At 41.9% G+C, this 20495-nt stretch overlaps 1 protein-coding gene across 1 annotated transcript in view; it reads left to right on the top strand.

Moving 5' to 3' along the window:
* The window catches only part of adcy2a (adenylate cyclase 2a), a 132630-nt gene that overhangs the window by 53561 nt on the left and 58574 nt on the right, over positions 1-20495 (top strand). The window contains exon 5 of the mRNA XM_079503523.1: positions 8153-8314. Coding sequence (XP_079359649.1) covers positions 8153-8314 — 162 coding nt within the window. The remainder of the gene's footprint in view (positions 1-8152; positions 8315-20495) is intronic.

The following is a 20495-nucleotide window of genomic DNA, read 5'->3' as shown; positions in this document are numbered from 1 at the left end:
TAGAAGGAATATTTAGTAGAATCGGCCCTAGGTCTTAATGGGTTAGATAGCACATGCACTCGTCCTGCTTGCCCGTTGATTCGGCTCTGTGACTATCTCCACTGCCTGCTCAAAAGCTAAGCTAAATTGACTACCCATTCCTTCTCTGTACCTTACACAGTAGGCAAAATTATTCTGACATTACTGCCTTGCATAGGATGTGTAAAAGTGTCTAGTTATTTGCTCGATTTATGGTTGGTAGAATCAATTTGTTTCTCTGAAAAGGTTTTTCAAAAACGTTTTTTTTTTACAACATAACTTATCACAGTAAAGAGGCTGTAGTCAGGAAGGCCAATTTGAAAATACTTGCACTTCATGTCAATATCTGACTGTCAGCCCTGAGATGTGATCCCTTGTACCGTGCACTTAGCTGGAAATGCAAATACTATACCAGGCCCTCATATAGGGTTAAATGGAATGGAATGAATACACACGCACACAAACACACTGCACAGTACATGCATATACTGCATATACTTGTGCATGTACCTACACAAAAAAATAAAACACATACTAGTATATGCACGCACGCACACACACTCCCCAGCCCCCACTGTATCTGTCTGTAAACACATATCTGCAATGACAGTGGACTAAAAGCTTGAAGTAATCTGACACTCCATCTGTGTAATTTGTTTTATGGACGTTACTCCAGGTCCTTATCAAGAAAATGATCCATGGGTCTGTGGTGGAGATTAATGTTCAGTGATGGTCTGACCATGAAAAAGCCCTGTCCAGGATACTTATTTACTTGCCTTGCCCACAGTGAATGGAGCACCTCACTGCTTTATAAAAAAAACCTTCCATTATCCTGCTATAGTTTCATAATTCAATTAGCACCATTGGATTTTAGAACATTGATAAAGGAAAGCACGCTAGACTCTTAGCAAATTATGTTGGCATGTTAGATGATATTCTGCGACAATTATCATCTCTCCCATGGGTCAGGAAGCCAGTTACTAATTACTTGTATGAATCAGTGCATACATTTCTCATTAACAACATTAACAAATCCAAGGAGAATATTGTATAGTCTTTCCATTGGCCTTGTTCCTGACACGTTATTTTCATCCATCCATCCATCCTTCCATCCATCTTCAACCGCTTATCCGTAGTCTGGTCGGGGGGCAACGGCTCCACCAGAGTGTTCCAGACGTCCCTCTCCAGAGCAACATTAGTGACTTCCTCCTGGGGGATCCCGAGATGTTCCAAGGCCAGTGAGTCGATGTGTTTCCTCCAACTGCGCCTTGGTCTGCCCCGGGGTCTCCTCCCAGTGGGACGTGCCTGAAGGACCTCCCTAATCCCTATTGGGAGACGCCCGAGAGGCATCTTAACCAGATGCCCGAACCACCTAAGCTGGCTCCTTTCCAGGCGAAGAAGCAGCGTCTCTACTCTGAGTCTCTCGTGTGACTGAACTTCTCACCCTATCTCTAGCCACCCGTCGAAGAAAACTATGTAAAAACGCTTCATCTGATTTCTTGTGTAGGTTAGTTTGCAACTCTGCATTATAATTTACAACTTTGATCTAGGCAGTGAGCAGCTCTGTGTGCATTTTCACATGTCTCTGCGACTCTGAGAATGATGTATACAGTAGCTCGCCTGAGTCGCCTCTGCTTTACCAAGTTTACCCCATGTCGCACAATGCAAACTAAAGAAATAAGACCCCTGACAGGACCCGAGACCTGTACAGGTCGGATCCGTGTTTTGTCATAATCACTCGGGGACGGGTCGGAATCGGCTGTAATCCCGCGGAACTATCATTATGTGTAATACCTGAGTGGATCCGAGAAGACCCATACTACTGTGTGACCGTGTGTGCGCCTGCGACACTGGTGAAAGAGAAAATGCAATGAAGTGCTGTTTAACTTGTGCAATGTTTTAGGCTGGTTTAGGATCTGATTTCTGCAGCGCAACAACATCAAAAAATTGAGCTACGCAATGTATGTGTAGCGGGTAGTGTACCATACTGTAAGGCAAGCCAGCTGCCACTGTCTGTATGTGTAGCGGGTAGTGTACCATCCTGTAAGGCAAGCTGCCACTGCCTGTATGTGTAGCGGGTAGTGTACCATCCTGTAAGGCAAGCTGCCACTGCTGTATGTGTAGCGGGTAGTGTACCATCCTGTAAGGCAAGCTGCCACTGCTGTATGTGTAGCGGGTAGTGTACCATCCTGTAAGGCAAGCTGCCACTGCTGTATGTGTAGCGGGTAGTGTACCATCCTGTAAGGCAAGCTGCCACTGCTGTATGTGTAGCGGGTAGTGTACCATCCTGTAAGGCAAGCCAGCTGCCAGATTCAGATGCCAGATCAATTCAATTCAAATCAGCCTGGCCTGAGTAATGTAAAGAAATGTGTTTTGCAAAAATCGGTCTCATGGTGGTGCTATAACAGGCAGATGTGAAAAATGCAGGGCAAAGTTTTTTCCTTGGCCTCTAGGGATCTGTATACAACGTTGTAGTAGTGGGAATGTGCATGCGTAATTTCATGGAAATTGCACGGTGTGTTCATGATTTGAGCCATTTTGTCCTAACCGACGACTTTGTAAACGTTGGAAGGCAATCTTAGCCAATCGTGATGTAATATGGGACAGATCTGTGTTGATCACATGACAATGGAGATAGTGTATACCGATTTGCGTGATGTATGGTTAAAATGTGTACGAGTAATGTAATGAAATGTGTTTAGCGGCTGTGGCTCAGGAGGTTGTCCAATGATCCCTGGGTCGGCGGTTCGAATCCCGGCTCCTCCTGTCCACATGTCGAAGTGTCCTTGGGGAAGACACTGAACCCTACATTGCCTCCAATGAGTTGGTCGGTGTGAGCTTGCCACCATTGGTGTGTGAATGTGGGAAGTGAGGAAGCTGGCGTTGACTGTTCACCACTTCACCTCCCAATGTATGAATGAATGAACCATTGTAAAGCTTGGAAAAGCGCTATAAAAAATGTAAAATGCAATTCATCATTTAGCAAAAATCAGCCTCATGGTGGCGCTATAACAGACCGTTCTGAAGAATTGGGGGCAGAGGTTAGTCATTGGCATCCAGGGAGTGTGTGCACAGTTTGGCATCAGCCAGGCCAACGGTGCGGGAGATTAGCTATACACGGACGGACAGACAGTCGGACAAACGGACGTGCTAAACATACTCTCCCCATGCCTTCGGCCTGGTGGAGATTCCTCATCGGGTCTTTAAAATCTCAGAATTAATTAGATCTCAGAACAAATCGGGTCCATAAGAAAAGAAAGAAAGTCGTCTCGGAATCTGACCAGGTCCACACGGACACTGTGTCGCCATTTGAAAGAAATCTCTGAACTGGTCGGAATATGATCAAATTTCACAGGTCCATTTTGGGTTCGGACTTCGGGTCAATTCTTTTTGACCCGTGAAATAGCGTCAATGCTAGCGAGCTAAAATGAAGCCATCCTTGCTCTAGAAAGCGCCAATGTTCCCATCTAGACCTCCAGATAATCAGCAAAGACCTCCGAACATTGTGCATTTTATCCAAACCATGGAGAGCTCCGTAGATTTCGAGTTATTCAGCTTTTTAGTCAGCCTGTATAAAGGGAGGTGAACGGCAACGGCAGTGTGGTTGTGCAATCCAGTCTAGGATCGCTAAAGAAGGAAAGGAAAAAAAATAAAAAAAATCATCGATTCGGTTTGATATCAATAATAAAGCTTATCAGACGGAACGTTACGCCAGAAGCAGTTGCCGGTTGGATTCCAACTGGCGGAACCTTCCGTCAGAAGCAGTACATTTGCTAAAAACTCACTTTTCAAGGTTTTAAAGAAAAAATACCATGACATTTTTTTATTGTCTCCTTTAGGCCAAGGGCGTTTTCGCCCCTGTCCGTCCTTAATGCAGCAAATCATGAACGCAGCACCTGATTGCTGTGAAACTTTGAACGCACATTCCCACAACGCCAAGGAAGAAATGCTACCCTACATTTTTCAAATCGGCCTCACTGTGGTGCTATAACGGGCAGATCTCTGAGCAGCTAATCTGTGGCACCATTGGACCGATCGATGTGAAACAATTGTTTTACTCACACCAATCGGTACACATTATCTCTGTAGTCATGTGATCAAGAAGGATGTGTCTGTTTTTTCATATTCTATCCTGATTGGCTAAGATTGGGCTTCCAAAGTTTTCAGTAATGGCCCGTTTTGAATAAAATTCTTCAAATCATGAACACAGTGTCCTACCTGCCCTATTTATTATCATTACAATCTTAGTGTTTTGCCAATTATTTAATTGGGGGCCCACTTGCAATACCCACGCATCCCGGCCACCAGTGGCCTGCAGCCCATACTGTAGGTTAAGAAGTGCTGTAATAGTTTGAATCATCAAAATGCCTGCATGGCCTCTTGTGATTGGGCTGCATATTCACTGGTTCACGTCGTGGCCCCCGTCTGAAGTGTCTGAAGTGTCCCTGAGGGGCGCTACCCCCATTCAGTATTTTAGCTGTGACGTGAGCGCCCCCTCCTGAGATACTTCCGGGTCCTACTTTTGTGTCGCTTTTGTGTCCCCATAGAGTTATACTGTGACGCTTCGTCGGACTAAATCTGAGACGAAAACAACCACGAAAGTCTCATTTTACCGCTTTCCACGCAACAACAAAGCTGCGCTGCTCTCCCAAATCTGGCTGTGACAGGCCGTCTGCCCCACACGGAATACTATCGCCATTTTATTTCATTGTGTCAACTAAATCCTCATTAATGCAAACTAGATTCAACATACTCAAGCCTGCAAACATTCTAAATATGCCCCCGAAATATTTTACTGTTACTGTTACCACCTTCAATAATAATGATAATAATAGTCTTTATTGTCTCCACATCATTTTTTGTTTTTGTCATGGAAACTTGTACAAAACATTAATAATTCTACTCGAGTTGGAAGCATTAAGACCTATTTTAACCCTCAATGGCTTCCTTTCTTAAAAATAACGTCATTGTAAAAAGATTCACGCGTTTAGATATTCTATTTACAATGAGATGCGGACGGGAGCTGGTGCCACTTGGACCCGGACGTAACGTAGCAAAATGACGTCGGACTTAAATACTGAATAGTGTCCACTGCACCTGATACTTTGGATTGGTTATATTATTACCATAGGTCTCTGCAAGCTAGCTGTCAACTCAAACGACCTAGCAATGGACCCATCATCACCACTATTGCCAGTAGGCTTTTAAGTTAGTTGTTCACGCTAATTTATTGAGTTCTCTCACAACATCTGTGACTGTCAGTCACAGATGTTGAACATAAGTTGTTGTTTTGCTGGGCTGGGTTTTAGAAAACATTATGTCAAAACATTTTGCTTCAGTGCAGTTGTTTGAAATGCTGGTAGAGGCATAACTGTAGTGTTTTGAGGATAAAGATAAGCTCAAAAGACAGTTCAAATATTGGATGGAGTGTGTGGAGACATTATCAAGCAGTGCAGCAGTAGTCAAAAATAGGTTAACCACTTAAGCCATAAAGTGTTCCGGTCTATTACATGTTTCAGAATTGATTTTATGGTTTTACTGATGACGTTTAAAGCCCTGCAAGGCCCAGCTCTTAGTTCCATTTCAGATGTGTACTACGAGGCAGCCCGCAGCCTCAGAGGCTCAGGTAGAGCCACAGTATCATGGTTGTTCCTAATACTTGGATAATCTGGCATTTGCGGCCTGGCCCGGGCACTTACTGTAGGCTTTAGAAGGCAATGCTTGAGGATTTAATGCTATCCAAGTCAGTACCATCTTAGTAGTGTTATTGTGTTATCTTTATACTTTATACTTTTTGTAAAGAACTTGGAATTTATTTTAAATGTTCATCTGTAATGACATGGTCAAAATAGATGCCAGGTTGAAAGTGGCTGAGATTTAGAATATAATAGATGTTTATTGCTGTCAGTGAGGAAAATCCCCCCACAGCCAGTACAGACAAATGGTTAGGTTTTTTTTTTAGGCAGTTTTGTTGTTTATTTTTGCTTCATTCAGATAGGTGTGTGGATATACAGGAACATGAGTACTGTGTAGACTACTATATGGAACCACAAACTCCATTCAGAGTTGTATTTAACACATCATGACATACCAAGGTCCCTCACCCAACGTGACCCTCTTTTATTCCTTTCAGCGTGGCACTTTGTAATTATTTGTTTGGTCCAAAATATTGTTTGTGTTGTCACGACTCGAGTTGGCTTTGTCCGCGGCGTAACCGTCTTTAAATAAATACTTTTTGAAATGTCTATGGGAAAAATGCATTGGGATTCATTTCCTGGTCCATGGTAGGGGGCGGGACTGCGACGCTCTATTGTGGGGAGAACGTTCACCAAAAATATATGAGTGCTCTTATCTTTGCTCAGACACATATGACGTAAATTCTCCATTCTTTGTTAATGGGAATTTAATGTTTATGTAAGACGAAAATAGCCGATTTGCGCGTCCACATGTCACGTAAATTATCCATTCATTGTCAATTGGAATTTAATGTTTGTGTAAGACAAAAATCTACACTAATAGCTGAACTTCTTCCCCTGACCCCCCCCCCCCCCTCAGCCTCCAAATATTTTTTCGGGACCCCCCCTCAGAGACTGGAAGAATATATATGACCCCAACCACCATATAACCATGTTTTTTTATATTTAGGCAGTTTTGTTGTTTATTTTTGCTTCATTCAGATAGGTGTGTGGATATACATGAACATGAGTGTAGACTACTAGGGAGATGGAACCACAAACTCCATTCAGAGTTGTATTTAACACATCATGACATACCAAGGTCCCTCACCCAACGTGACCCTCTTTTATTCCTTTCAGCGTGGCACTGATGGAGCTATAAATAAACTGCATTTTAGAGAGCAGTGCTAGCAGTGTTCAGACGTACTAAGTCATGTGGTTCCGTACCCTGCAGCAATGTCAACACAACACTGTCTGTACAGATCTGACAATGGCTTCAATCCTAGATCTACTCGGATGGCCGGGGTCCCCTAGACCAAAGCACTGGTTCCCAAACCTTTTCATGTCAAGGACCCCCAGACTGTGTGTGTGTGTGTGTGTGTGTGTGTGTGTGTGTGTGTGTGTGTGTGTGTGTGTGTGTGTGTGTGTGTGTGTGTGTGTGTGTGTGTGTGTGTGTGTGTGTGTGTGTGTGTGTGTGTGTGTGTGTGTGTGTGTGTGTGCGCGTGCGTGTGGCAATATACAAGCCTGTGACGTGCAGTGAGCTTGGATATCTGCTATTCTTTATGGCCAACATATCAAATATGGATACGGTTCAAATTAGTGTGATGCTGTATTAACCAACACATGTAGCTGGGGACCCTGTGGAACCTCCTGTAACGAGTTACTAGTTACATATTACTGTAATATTATTACTTGTAACTAGTAGTATAAAGAATTAATTAATGATATTACAGAAATAGTAATATAATAACTATTTACGCCAAAACACACTTCGTTACTCCTTACTTTCACTTACAAATGAGCGTTTTTTTGTTCATTCGTTGAGTTATGCATTCATAGTAGATGGCTGTTGCATGGTATGCTAAAATAGATTAATAGAACAGATCTACAAGCTATCAACGGGTAAAAACAGAGATGCATTGTAGCTTGTAGATCTGTTTTTGTTAGCCTGTGCACAGTTATGATGTAGCGTATGCATCTAGGCGACCGTCACATCACACTCACAGTCGCTTCACTTTCTCTCTCGTCTCACCTTCTATTTTGCACATTTCTCTATTCCTCTGTTCTATGACCTCTTTTTCCCCCTCTCTGTATGTATATACTTTGGTCATCCTTCTGTGTCTTGGTTCCTAATCGATCTATTAATACGCCAAGTCTCTGTGTGTACGTACGTCTGTAATCCACGTAACTCAAGAACCGTTCGGGCCACCGACTTCGACACACCGCTCTAGTTCATTAAAATAAATGCGTATATCTTCCTCTGGTTGCACCATATATCGTATTTACCACATTTTCTACACGTAACACATTGTACACACTTTTACTCATATCTTGTTCATTTGGTTTTTGTTATATATTGTGGACATTGTTAGCACAGTCTGCCACACCAACATTTCATTGAACATATTTGTATGCGAGTGTGACAAATAAACAACCCCCTCTCTCTCTCTCCACCACAGGTGTCATTCTTCCTGTTCATTGTGTTCGTGGTGTACACTATGCTGCCCTTCTCAATGCGAGACGCCATCATTGCCAGCATCGTGACCTCCTGCTCTCACACCATTGTGTTGAGTGTCTGCCTGTCTACAACAGCTGACCGCATGGAGCCAGTGGTCTGGCAGGTAAGATCAACAGGTCTTCATCATGACACACAAAAACACGCACACACGCCTTCTGTCATTCACCAAGATTTACAGTTGCACACACACACACTGAAACACAAACTTTACACACACGTGTTGTACAGTACATATCTACATGTATAGTACAAATCCAAAAGCCTCCCCCACGTTTTCAGTACCTTTCATGGATTTCCATCAAATCAGAAGAGTAGCTTTTCTTTTATGAAAGGTTAATGTGCTCTCATCCAGCTCACACAATGAATATCCGGTAATTTTCACAGCACAGCATCGTATTTTTAGCAAACAAACAAATGTGACCTTTCAACTAAAACCAATTTACAGCAGTGGATGAGCGATAGAAATTCTAATATATTTAAAATAAACTCAAGAAAAGGTCACCGTCTTTCCAACGGTATTATTGCTGTTCCTAGAACAAACAGTTGGCATAATGCTACGGAAGCTGACTCTAACCAAAACAGAAAAAGGAAGGACCCTATCAGGAAGCCACCACACCGCTTTAAAATCAATCTGGGTGCATCTGTATATGAGCCCATATACTGTACTGTATGGGCATATACTAAGAACATCAGGGATCTCCATGTACAGACAAAGGACATGGACATAAAAGGGACACAGACAGTCTATGGGTGCAACGGTTGACCTACTATATATTTAACTTGAACCCCAACCTCCATATTGTGGGGAGAAGGTTCACCAAAAATATATGAGTGCTCTTATCTTTGCTCAGACACATATGACGTAAATTCTCCATTCATTGTTAATGGGAATTTAATGTTTATGTAAGACGAAAATAGCCGATTTGCGCGTCCACATGTCACGTAAATTCTCCATTCATTGTCAATTGGAATTTAATGTTTATTGTGTAAGACGAAAATCTACACTAATAGCTGAACTTCTTCAAAAAAGAAGTACGACCGAAAAAGAAGGACAGACAGAATAGAAACGAAATGGTCGATTAGCAAGCTCGCGGCCATAGCGTATCCGTGACCATTGTTTTAGGCCCAGCCATTTTCGGCCACCAGGTGGCACTAGCCACCAGGGGCCGGACCAGGACGGGATGGGCCACCGGGGGCCGGACCAGGACGGGATGGTCATATTAACCGCGTCCTGTGGGAAGGAAGGAGGGAGCGTTTGTGCGTCTTGCAGCCATAAGCCCCGAATGAGCAATTATTTTCCATCGTACTGGTTTTTCAAACGTACTGTAACATATAATTTGTAATATGCTTCAATTACCATGTCTGCCTCATTCATCCACTCTGCTTCCACAATCCACAACAGGGGTAATTTGTTGGCTGAACTGAACATCATTAATCAATTTGATTTGGTTTCCACTACCAAATCAAATTTTTTTGGGCACTACCAGAAGTTTCCCTCTGGTAGTGCCCACCAAACCTTTCTGTAGCCCATTCGTTTGAATTGTGGTTGGTCAGGGTGACATTTGGAGCTATACTGGCATAAGTAAGGAATATTTGGGCCTCATTCACCAACCATTCTTAAGAGGGAATTTGTTTCTAGATCTCCCTCAGGTCCAGCGACGCCGGCCTCGATCTCATCCGCTAAAATGGGGGGGAACATTTTGTATGATGTCCCAACCGGAAATAACATCAAATGTTGCGCAACAGACACTCCCAGCCTGTGGAGCGATGCGGTTTTGATATCAAGAAATCTCTGTCCTTTTATTAATCTCCGTCCTGGGCGACGAGCGTTACTAATTGATAGGACGGAGAACTTCGTTCTTGCCACTAGGGGTGTTAACTGTGATTTGTTCTTGTGTAAGAATAGAATCTATGCACACTCAAGAGCACTCTTAGGGACTGATCGTTATTTATGCACCCTGGCTGGTGCAGATGTGATTTTGTTTTTTATTTTTTCCTTGACCCCCCCCCCTCAGCCTCCAAATATTTTTTCGGGACCCCCCCTCAGAGACTGGAAGAATATATATGACCCCCACCCCCAACCACCATATAACCATGTTTTTTTATATTCACACCAACAGTAGGAGCAGAAAGTACAGTAAAGTGAACGCTGATCGTTTATATAGGTGAATTGCGCCGGCCGTCGGGGGTTCATTTGGTTCCAACGGTTCCATTATGGTCAACACTGATGATATGCCATTGCATTCCTCCAATTAAATTAATCTGGCAACTCCGAAAATAGCAGATGCCGATCTACAAGCTCACAACAACACGCTGAGGACACTTGCCACAGATGCATGCTGGTGCTGGGCACCCCTCGCCTCTGTGCGTCCCTAACCAAGCCAGGATGACGAAAATGAATGAATATGCTAAATAAATGTCACGTTATTCATATAATGCAGTAAATGACATCAGGTACGGACTGCCTCAGAAAATCGCCCTATGGCGTCATTATGTCAAAACCAGGCCTATACTGAAATGTCGTTCAATGGTAGAGAATAGGACTTGCCAGACGCAAGGCTTTGTTATAGGCGACTTGGCACCGCGGCCAAGTACTGTGACGCACACACCAACATTGCAAGGCGCACAGTGCGAAAAGATGCACATAACAGCTGCTTTATAGACCAGCCCTACCTTTTAAATCAATGAGCTTTGGGGTGAGTTCCAGGGGGTCCTGAGTAAAACAAGGAAACGTTAAACCACTTGTTTGGGATAGCTGATCTACAAGATAAATTACTGCCCGTTTTGAGCTTGTAGATCAACTTTTCTCGAAACATTTGGATAAATCTTGAAAAATGGTGAAAATCACATCTTCTTTTATCCCTGTCCCTGGCAGCAAATGTTTTCAGATGGGGGTCTGCAGCAATTGCATCTCAATTTTTAGGGTTCTTGATATGAAAATGTTTTAGAACCACTGCTTTAAAGTTTTCAACGGTTCTGAAAATTTCAATCCAACTGGAACAGACCCAGTTGAGTTGAAGCCCAATATCTACAGACATAATCAAATAATAAACATGTTGTAACTGAGCTCTGGTATATTTTTCCTGTATTTCCTACCACTGTTCTTTAGTATTAGGCTATGTAGTATGTACCACTTCATTGCACTCTGCTGCCATTACTTTGCACATTTGCTTCCATCCCTAGTATGGTTGTACTGACATCTGGGCTGCCTGGGGGAGGATGTGACAAGGTCACTATCAGCGCATCTCCTCCTGTGCATCAGTTCAGCTTGCCAGCCAGCCAGACTGGAATGTAATGTTAGAGGATGTTCCTGATTAAAGGCGGTTTTGTTGACGGGCTGGGGGGAGTTGCAGGGATTTGGATGGCAAGCAAAAGCTAAATCTGACATTTTTGTCATTCACTAATTTTGTTCATCTGTTGTATATTTTGGGCATTGTTTGCTATGGTTTATGACGACAATGTCACTTCATTTTACGGTTTATAGCTAAATTCACTCTTCTTTTCCCATCCATTCAGTCAGTCAGGTGAGGGTGGGGGTTCCCATCAACAGAATATGATGATTACTAAACTAGAGGTAGACAAAACTGGTAGTTTTTTAACTGAGAGAGAAAAAAGGACAGCATAATTTTTAGTTATTCAACGTTGTGTCACACTTTCAGGCAATAAAGTCAAACAAACTGGCAAAACCTGTTCCTTAAAATGTTTTAATATAATAGACAGGTAGCAGTGAGGAAACATTTCACTTTTAGTTGCAGTACATGTTCAAAATAGTACACACCATTAGACAGAGCATGGGAATGCAATTGGATGCTTTAATCCCAGATTTAGGCTATTAAATCCACTTCAACAACAAAAGTCAGGGGAAACGGGAGATATAGCCTAGGTTCCAGGGCAATTTGTTTTCATGTGTAAGTCTTTTTTAAGCCTTCCAACAACTGATGAAGGTTTCACAAGGGGTGTCTTGCATCAAAATCTCTAAGACGGTAATCATATATATTGTGTATGCTCAGTATAATATACTGAGCATTTGTCTCCCTAATGCAACATAACATGTGCACATTATGTGTGCACATTATGTGTGCACATTATGTGTTCACAGGACCACAGCTACTGTATGTTGCATTAGGGAGACAGATTGCTTCCCAGTTGGCAGGCACGGTGTCCAGGAAAGACAGGGCACTGCCAAGGACCGTGAAGCCCTCTAGTAAATATTGGCACTGCCAGCCCTATCCTATCATATCAGTTTTGTTAGCTGCCAACAGTAATGCCATTTTCTTGTTTGCTGTCTATTTGCTAATTGTGGTCAACAGGGCAAATCTCTGTTTGTGGTTATAGAGCCAGGGGTCAACAAGGTATTTTGGCTGTGATATGCCGAGGCTTGTTCTTGTTGTCATACTGGGTGACGTGGTGTCATACTGGGTGAGGATAGTGTCACCTGAGAAATGTTTACACCACAAATAGAATTTAGGAGTTGTAAGAAAATCGATGGGACATCTCTGAATCTGAGTGGGAATAAATTAGAGGGTACCCCCTTTAGCCATGAATGGTTCAAGAGTGTGTGTGTGTGTGTGTGTGTGTGTGTGTGTGTGTGTGTGTGTGTGTGTGTGTGTGTGTGTGTGTGTGTGTGTGTGTGTGTGTGTGTGTGTGTGTGTGTGTGTGTGTGTGTGTGTGTGTGTGTGTGTGTGTCACGACTTGGAATTAATTAGTAAACTTTCTGTAGCTTAATTTGTGGCATTTCCTGGGGTTCAGTGCAGTGAAGCTTCATTTAAAATAGAGCAACTGGTAGCTTAGTTCACTACACCTGCAAGTAGCTTTACAATTTAGGCATTTAGCAGACGCTCTTAATCCAGAGCGATTTACATTAAGCAAGAACAAAAAAGCATGGGAATACATCACATACAAATGCATTTATCATGAAACATGCGTAAGCTAAGAACGTAACTAGAACATATCTATATAATGACACTATACATATAAACTATACATATATGCTATACTATGCTATGACTACATACAATGCAATTATTGTGCTGTCTACATGACATGCTATAAGTCTGTTTCAAATGCTATCTAAGTCTAAAAAGTGCTATCTAAGGGGGGAGGGCAGCTTGCCCAGCACTGGTAGCCAGTGGTGTAAAGTAACAAAGTACAATTACTTCGTTACTGTACTTAAGTACAAGTTTTGAGAATTTGTACTTATATTGAGTATTTTTCTTTTTCTGTACTTTTACTTTATACTTTGTTACATTTACAAGGAAAAAAATCGTACTTTAATCTGCTACATTACAATTGGACACCTTTCGTTACTCGCTACAAATTACAATCTTAATCGCATCGCACGCAATCATTTAACATGCATCTGTGTGATGGCCCTGGGTGACAGGACAGCTTGCCCTCGCAGAGTGGAGTGGGTGGGGCTTAGTGAAGGGCTTAATATGATGTCTGTTTTGCAATGGACCCCTAAATGAATATGTATTTGACTGTGAAATATATTTTCCTAACACAAACATTAAATGCCATTGATAATGAATGGCCAGTTTTACATCTGTTTGATTGATTGATTGATTGAAAAATGTATTCACAGTTTGCAGAATTACAGTACATTTCAAGCACAAACTCAATACAAAGACCGTTACACTTGTTTACAACCACTGTTCGGTTATTTGGCGATGTTATGCCGGGGCTCCGACCAGCCCATGCAATAGGCAGAGTAACAGTGACTAACACGCACAGGGTGAACTAAATGTTCCAATAATAGCTTATATTTGATGAACTCAAACGTGCATTTTATAGGGTTTTTTATTAATTCATGTTAATCATAAACACTTACAATCATACATTCACGCGTTCTGTTCACACTTGCCCCAACACAAGATGATCTCAGTACCCTGGAGCACAGGTTTTGTCCTATTGGTCTGTAGTTCTATCATGCTCTGTCGGTAGGAATTCTTGCTATCATTTAACACTGTCCCAGATCATGGTAAAGCTTAGCTTGTCCTTGTTGACTTTCAGACTTAGTTCAGTGATAAGTGTATCACTAATTATGTGGTTTTAAATCTTCATTATCATAATTAAACGTCATTAATAAATGATCGGGACAAAAGAAACACAAGAACACTTGGTTACAATCTAACATCATATCACATCAATTATGAATAATGCACAATTATATATATTAGCATATGATACATACCGCTGGCATCTGCCTGGTACATGTATCACGTTCGGTGGTATTGGTGAATCTGGTCTATCATTGCTTTTGTCAGTATATTAAAGCAAGCTCTATGACTGATGTCACACCTCCATGCTAACACTTACAGCCAATCAGAAGCCACAGGACCATCCTTCCTGCCCTCTCTCTGAGAGGACAGTTTGGAGATCTGACTTTAGGTTAGATTAAACTGTCAGACTATTATAGGTATTATTATTTAGGCTTTTTACCCATCCGATATATGATTGGTTATTTAGAACACATTACACAATACACAATTGAAAGGAATTAAAGATAGTTACTTCATCCCATTGCATGTGCCCAGCCTAGTGAGCTCAAGTCTCTCCTCTGAGAAGGTGTCATAAATGGCCTGTCTCACAACAGGAAGGTCGTAAACCCCCGAATCCACCGGTCGGTCTGTAGAATGGAATGTGGGGACCTGAAGCTCTCCCACTTTAGAGAGCTGCATATATCTCCAATCAATCTGACCCAATATATAATTTCTCATTATGAGTACAAATCTCGCACACCCATAAATAACAAGACAACCACCTTGTTCAATTCATCAAAATTGTCCCAAGCCACTTTTGACAGGATGACATTTTTTGGACTTAATTTCTTTGTAGGCATTTTGAAAAGCATTTTGTACTTTTTACTTGTACTTTGTACTTGTACTTTATATATATTTATACTTATACTTAAGTACATTTTAAAACCAAGAACTTTTGATACTTAAGTACATTTAATGTGAGCTACTTTTATAATTTTACTTTACTTAAGTAATTTTCTGATTGGTTACTTTTACTTACCGGTAAGTAACTTTCAAGTAGAATAACTGTACTTTTACTTAAGTAAAATATTTTTGTACTTTTTCCACCACTGTGGTAGCCAGAAACACGACTGTTTAGTTAGTAAAACATGCAAACAAACACAAGGTATAGTGCTGTAATCGCACTGTTTTTATCATTAACGCTTCAATCACACTATTGCCATAAGCTGATTGTTATCCCAGTACTCATGGTGTTAGTGTGCATGTAAACACAATGTTTAGTGTGAATTTAGTTGTGCCTTGTCTGATTTTTTTGTTGCAGTCATTAGTCATACATGGATATTAAGCTCTGTCTCTCGGGGGGTGGGGGGGCTATCACCTTACACATGCATAGTACAGTATGCTGTTCGCTGACAACTCTGCACTATCCTCGGGCTATCTCACGAAAGCAGAATTAACTAATGCAGGATTTAAGCCAAAACCAGGCATGTTAAAGCCTGGTCCATACAGCCTGGTTTATTCCGTTCCACTAAAGCCAAGTGAGGCTGAGAATGGGCGGATTTGTCGATCCAAGATCATAAAGCCTGGCTGAATGAACGTGCACGTTTTTCCTCAGTAGATGCATAGTGGAGGAGCTTAGAGATATTTTGCGCTAATTGGTCTAAAGGTGCCACATTTTGCACAGATGGTGCATGAAATGTTGTAGAGCAATTGGTAACATTTAGTAAAGTATTCACTTTTACAAAAATAAATGAATAAATAAACGGGATGTAGGCCACTTGCACCCCAGCAAACCTATTCTCGGGGAACATTCACCAGAGGTAGCTGATCTACAAGTTCACACAAGCTGTCATGATGAGGTAGTGCAGCCATTTGATTTTGTATATAGGCCAGGGCTTAAGTAATCCGTTAATGGCAATGTGTAAGGCATCATAAACACATAATAATTGAATAAGTGTAGGAAAATAAAGATAACTCTGCTTTCATGAAACCGATTCATCGCTCATCCTGGATATATTAAACCAGGATATCTGATAAATCCTGGCTTTCCAGGTTTCGTGAAATAGGCCTCGGTCTCGCGAAAGGACAAAATGCAGGTTTAGGAAACTCAGTTCCGAACTCACCAAATTCCGTACTTGGCTTACCGATAACAAACTGTCACTACACCTTGGTAAAACAGAATCCATTGGTTTGTGGTCCAAACATTATCTCTGTAAGGTAAATGTAATTGATTTCAAGGTCAGTGTTGATGTTGATGCCATCTCCAGTAAAGAAGAGGTTACAGACCGGTATTTGGGGTGTATTCCTTACAACAGACAGGTGAAAGCATGGCAACAAAGGTGATCAAAAAAGTAAATCAAAGAACAAGATTTTGGGGCAGAATTTCCTCTTTTGTCAACAGAACTCTTGCCAGAGCCCTCATTCAATGCCACTTGAATGCGTTCAACCCCTGGTTTTCCAACATCTCAATGTCACTAAAGATTTCAAACCTCCCGAAACAAACAAATTCGACTACTTCTCGGCCTAGGGCTCAGGGTGGAAGACAGGGTTAAGCAATATTGAAAATGAGATTGACATCCAAATAGTGAATGAGGCTTTGCCCTCAATGCCTCTTAATTACTCAAATATCGAGTGCAACACCCACAACCACAAAACTAGAGGGAGCGACAACAACGTTCTGGTACCACTCGCCTATAAATTCTCCTAATACAGCACGTCCTGGCCTCTGAAGAGAACTGCCTTTTTACTTCATTTGAATCCAGGCGAGATTGTATCCAATTATCTGACAATGACTCACTTTAACACATGTACTGTAGATAGTTAGGTGCTGCATCTCATTATGGAGTACTGTTTGTCCCATGGGAACTGAGCAGATCAAATGACATGCACTCTCTGGTTTGTGGCAGTAATGAGGAGATGTTCGGTGTTACTATGTACCTCAGCCACACAGAGAAAGTCGCATGCACATCCACAGGCGTGTACTGAAGTCATAGAATTGCACATCTTCTTACAGTAATTGCACAGAATCTTTGTATGCTGTACTGTATGTGTGTTTGTAATCCACGTATCTCAATAACCATTCGACTGACCGACTTTTGGCACATGGGCAAGTTGTGTGCACTGCGCAGAGTCAGAGAACTGCCAGAAAAGACTGTCCGTGGCACAAATGAGCCAGTTGATTGCCTTGGCAACCCCAACCAAGCTTAATTTGCCAATTTCCCAGACCTGGAATTTGATTACTTAGTCAGTCCACTTTCCACAGTCAGTTTACACTCTTCAGACATGGTTTACGACTGGACAAGGGCAAGTCCTATATGCCCGTATACTGTCTGATAACATCAGGGACATCCATATACAGTATGAGCATAAAAGGGACAAGGCCCCCCATATGCCCATATATGGGCATGACCATATATGGCCATATACTGATAACATCAGGGATACCCATATGAGCATTTATATGATCATCGTTCCGACCATATGCCCTGATAACACCAGGAAACCGTAGCCAGTAGCCTGGGGTCCGATTGATGCATACTCTGGTACGGAACACTGCAATGTGAAAGCCATCCACACCAAAAGAAGGAAGTGGACTGCTAATCATATTTTGTTATAAGCAAGGTAAAATAATGTGTCACTATAATTACATTTTTATCACATTAGTGACCCATTCATTTACCTTAGTTGTACCTTCTGATAGTTCTGCTTGAATGTTGACATGAAATAAAAATCCTGCTAGTGTTTGAGTAGCATGAGCATGAAAAAACAAAAACTGAGCCACATAAGAACCCATACAGTTGAATGAAGTGTACTCGGGTACACAATAATCTGAGCCAATGTGAGAGAAATCGTACTCAGGAACCCTTTGAATCAATCAGACCGAGATCTGGTGTAGAGGGGAAAAAGAGAAGATCAAGTACAGACTACAGAGCCAAAAGTAAATTTCACAAAGTAGGCTATTGAGGGTTTAACCCATTTTGAGTGGGAACCCCTTTTGGTGGTTACATACTGTACATTATGTTATAATTTAGCTATTGAAAAATAGCAGATCTACAAGCTCATAGCGCGCCACCGAGTGGCGCGCTATGAACTTGTAGGTCTGCTATTTTTGAAAAATCGTTAAAATGTGCCTCAAATCTTTCAGAAAATTGTCATGATTTAGAAAACTTTTTTTTAATTATTTCGACGTCAGGCCTGAATGGGTGGTTAAATGTCTGATAACACTGATTAACATGAATCCAACATATTAATAGAAAATATAATGTGTGTAGACAAACAACATTCATATACGCAGCACACTGATGTCAAAATGTTGAAGACCCGTGCTACAGAGTTAAATTAACATTGAGGAGTTTACAGTGTGATGATGCAAATGAAAGCATGATTGCTACAGTATCATCTTCAGTCCCAGTGCGTCAGACGCACACTCTGGCTCTGTGACATACTAGTGTGACATTGGGGTCAGTCTGATGCAAGCTAACAGCTAATGCACAAAGGCATCTAAGTAATCTACCACTGCTCATGTTCCGTAGCCTAATTTGATCTACTCCTTGAGATTAGCCCTTGAAATTACATTTCGTTACAGTCCAGATGTGATCATAAGCCATTTTCTGTGTGTGTTACTGTAGCATTGAGCCAGAAGGTAGAGAAAGTCATTGAGCTTTTGTATGCTTTTGTGTTGCATTCTAAGAGGTGACATGGATAAAACAACACAATACATGCATACAGTTGGGTGCCACCGATATTGTCCCTTATCATTTGACCCATTTAGGCCTGACCTCAAAATTTAAAAAAATCCTTCTAAATCCTCCAGTTTTCTGAAATAAATATTTTCACGATTTTTCAAAAATAGCAGACCTACAAGCTCGTAGCGCGCCACTCGGTGGCGCGCTATGAGCTTGTAGATCTGCTATTTTTCAATAGCTAAATTATAACATAATGTTTAAAACACCAAAAGGGGTTCCCGCCCAAAATGGGTTAACTGTCCTTTTGCGCAGATCACGCAAACCTCAGCAAAAAGAAAAGGACAATATCGATGGCCTCCAACTGTACATATACAGTACATACTAGTGATGTGCGGGCCAACCCGTAGCTCGCAGGTCCCACGGGTTGAACCGCGGGGCGTGCGGAGTGCGGACGAGTCAAGATTTCAGAGCAATTATCGCGGGGCGGGCGAGGAAATGCTGCACAGATTATTGGTTAAATTGTTGGGAAAATGGCCCAGTCAGTCCCTACTCCCCTTGTACAAAACTCTGATGCTGGCCTTCAAAGCAACCAAAGGTATGGCACCCCCATATCTTCAAAGTCTGATCGGACCCTACAAACCCTCCCGCACGCTCAGATCAGCCAACGCAGGGAAGCTGGAAGAGCATTAACTAAAAACGCCGGGACAACGCTCCACACGTCCCAAACTTTCGCTATAGTCTGAAAACCCACCTCTTCAGACTCCATCTTAGCCGGTAGCAATTGCCCTAGCCTTGACGACCCTACAGGCGTACTTATGTAGGCATAATTTAGATCAGGGGTTCTCAACATGGGGGTCGCGACCCCTCGGGGGGTCCCACATTTATTTTGGGGGATCCCCAAATTATATATATATGCAACTGAATGGCTGGAAAATGGAAATTTAGAGTTTAAAAAAATGAACTAGTTCAGTTCATAGTTCATAATTCAACATTTTGAACTAAATTTCATGGTTCCAAAAAATGAACTATTTTAGTTATTTTTCATTCTTTTTTCTTTTTTTTCAAAATGATTGCCACAGCCCATAGCCTTGGACCGCAAACTCCAAACCTTGGACCCCCACAACTCTGTGTGGGTCCGACGAGCCGCCCCGTATCCGAAACGGTCAAGAAATGACAGAGTTACCCAGGGACCCCCACACGGTATATTGGCACATACTGTATATATTTACATTCAATAGAAGGGAGGATTTTCTGATCCCCAAAGCTTTTCATCTCTATCCGAGTGGATCTATTTAGTTGGGTAGTTCAAAACCAAAACCAGGATTGGGATCACTTTGATATGCGATCAGATCAGAGAGTAGTTCAAAACAAACACATTAGATTAGGACCAGGGGATTGGGATCAGTTTGATCTAAAAAAGGTTGGATTAAAAAACTGCTAATCAGTATCTGGGTATATTAAAAAATAATAATCTGGGACTGGGTCAGGGTGATCCTATCCTGAATTGCTTTGAAATGCGTGGACAAAATGCTCTGGATTGTCTGGTCCTGGAACACAAAACAGGATTTCAAAATCTGACACGGTCAGATAGGGATTCAAAGTTTTGAACTCCTAGGCC

This window comes from Electrona antarctica, assembly GCF_951216825.1.
Source record: "Electrona antarctica genome assembly, chromosome: 6".
Classification (NCBI taxonomy): domain Eukaryota; kingdom Metazoa; phylum Chordata; class Actinopteri; order Myctophiformes; family Myctophidae; genus Electrona; species Electrona antarctica.
The sequence above is the reverse complement of the archived record's forward strand: the minus strand, read 5'-3'. Positions and strand labels throughout refer to the sequence as shown.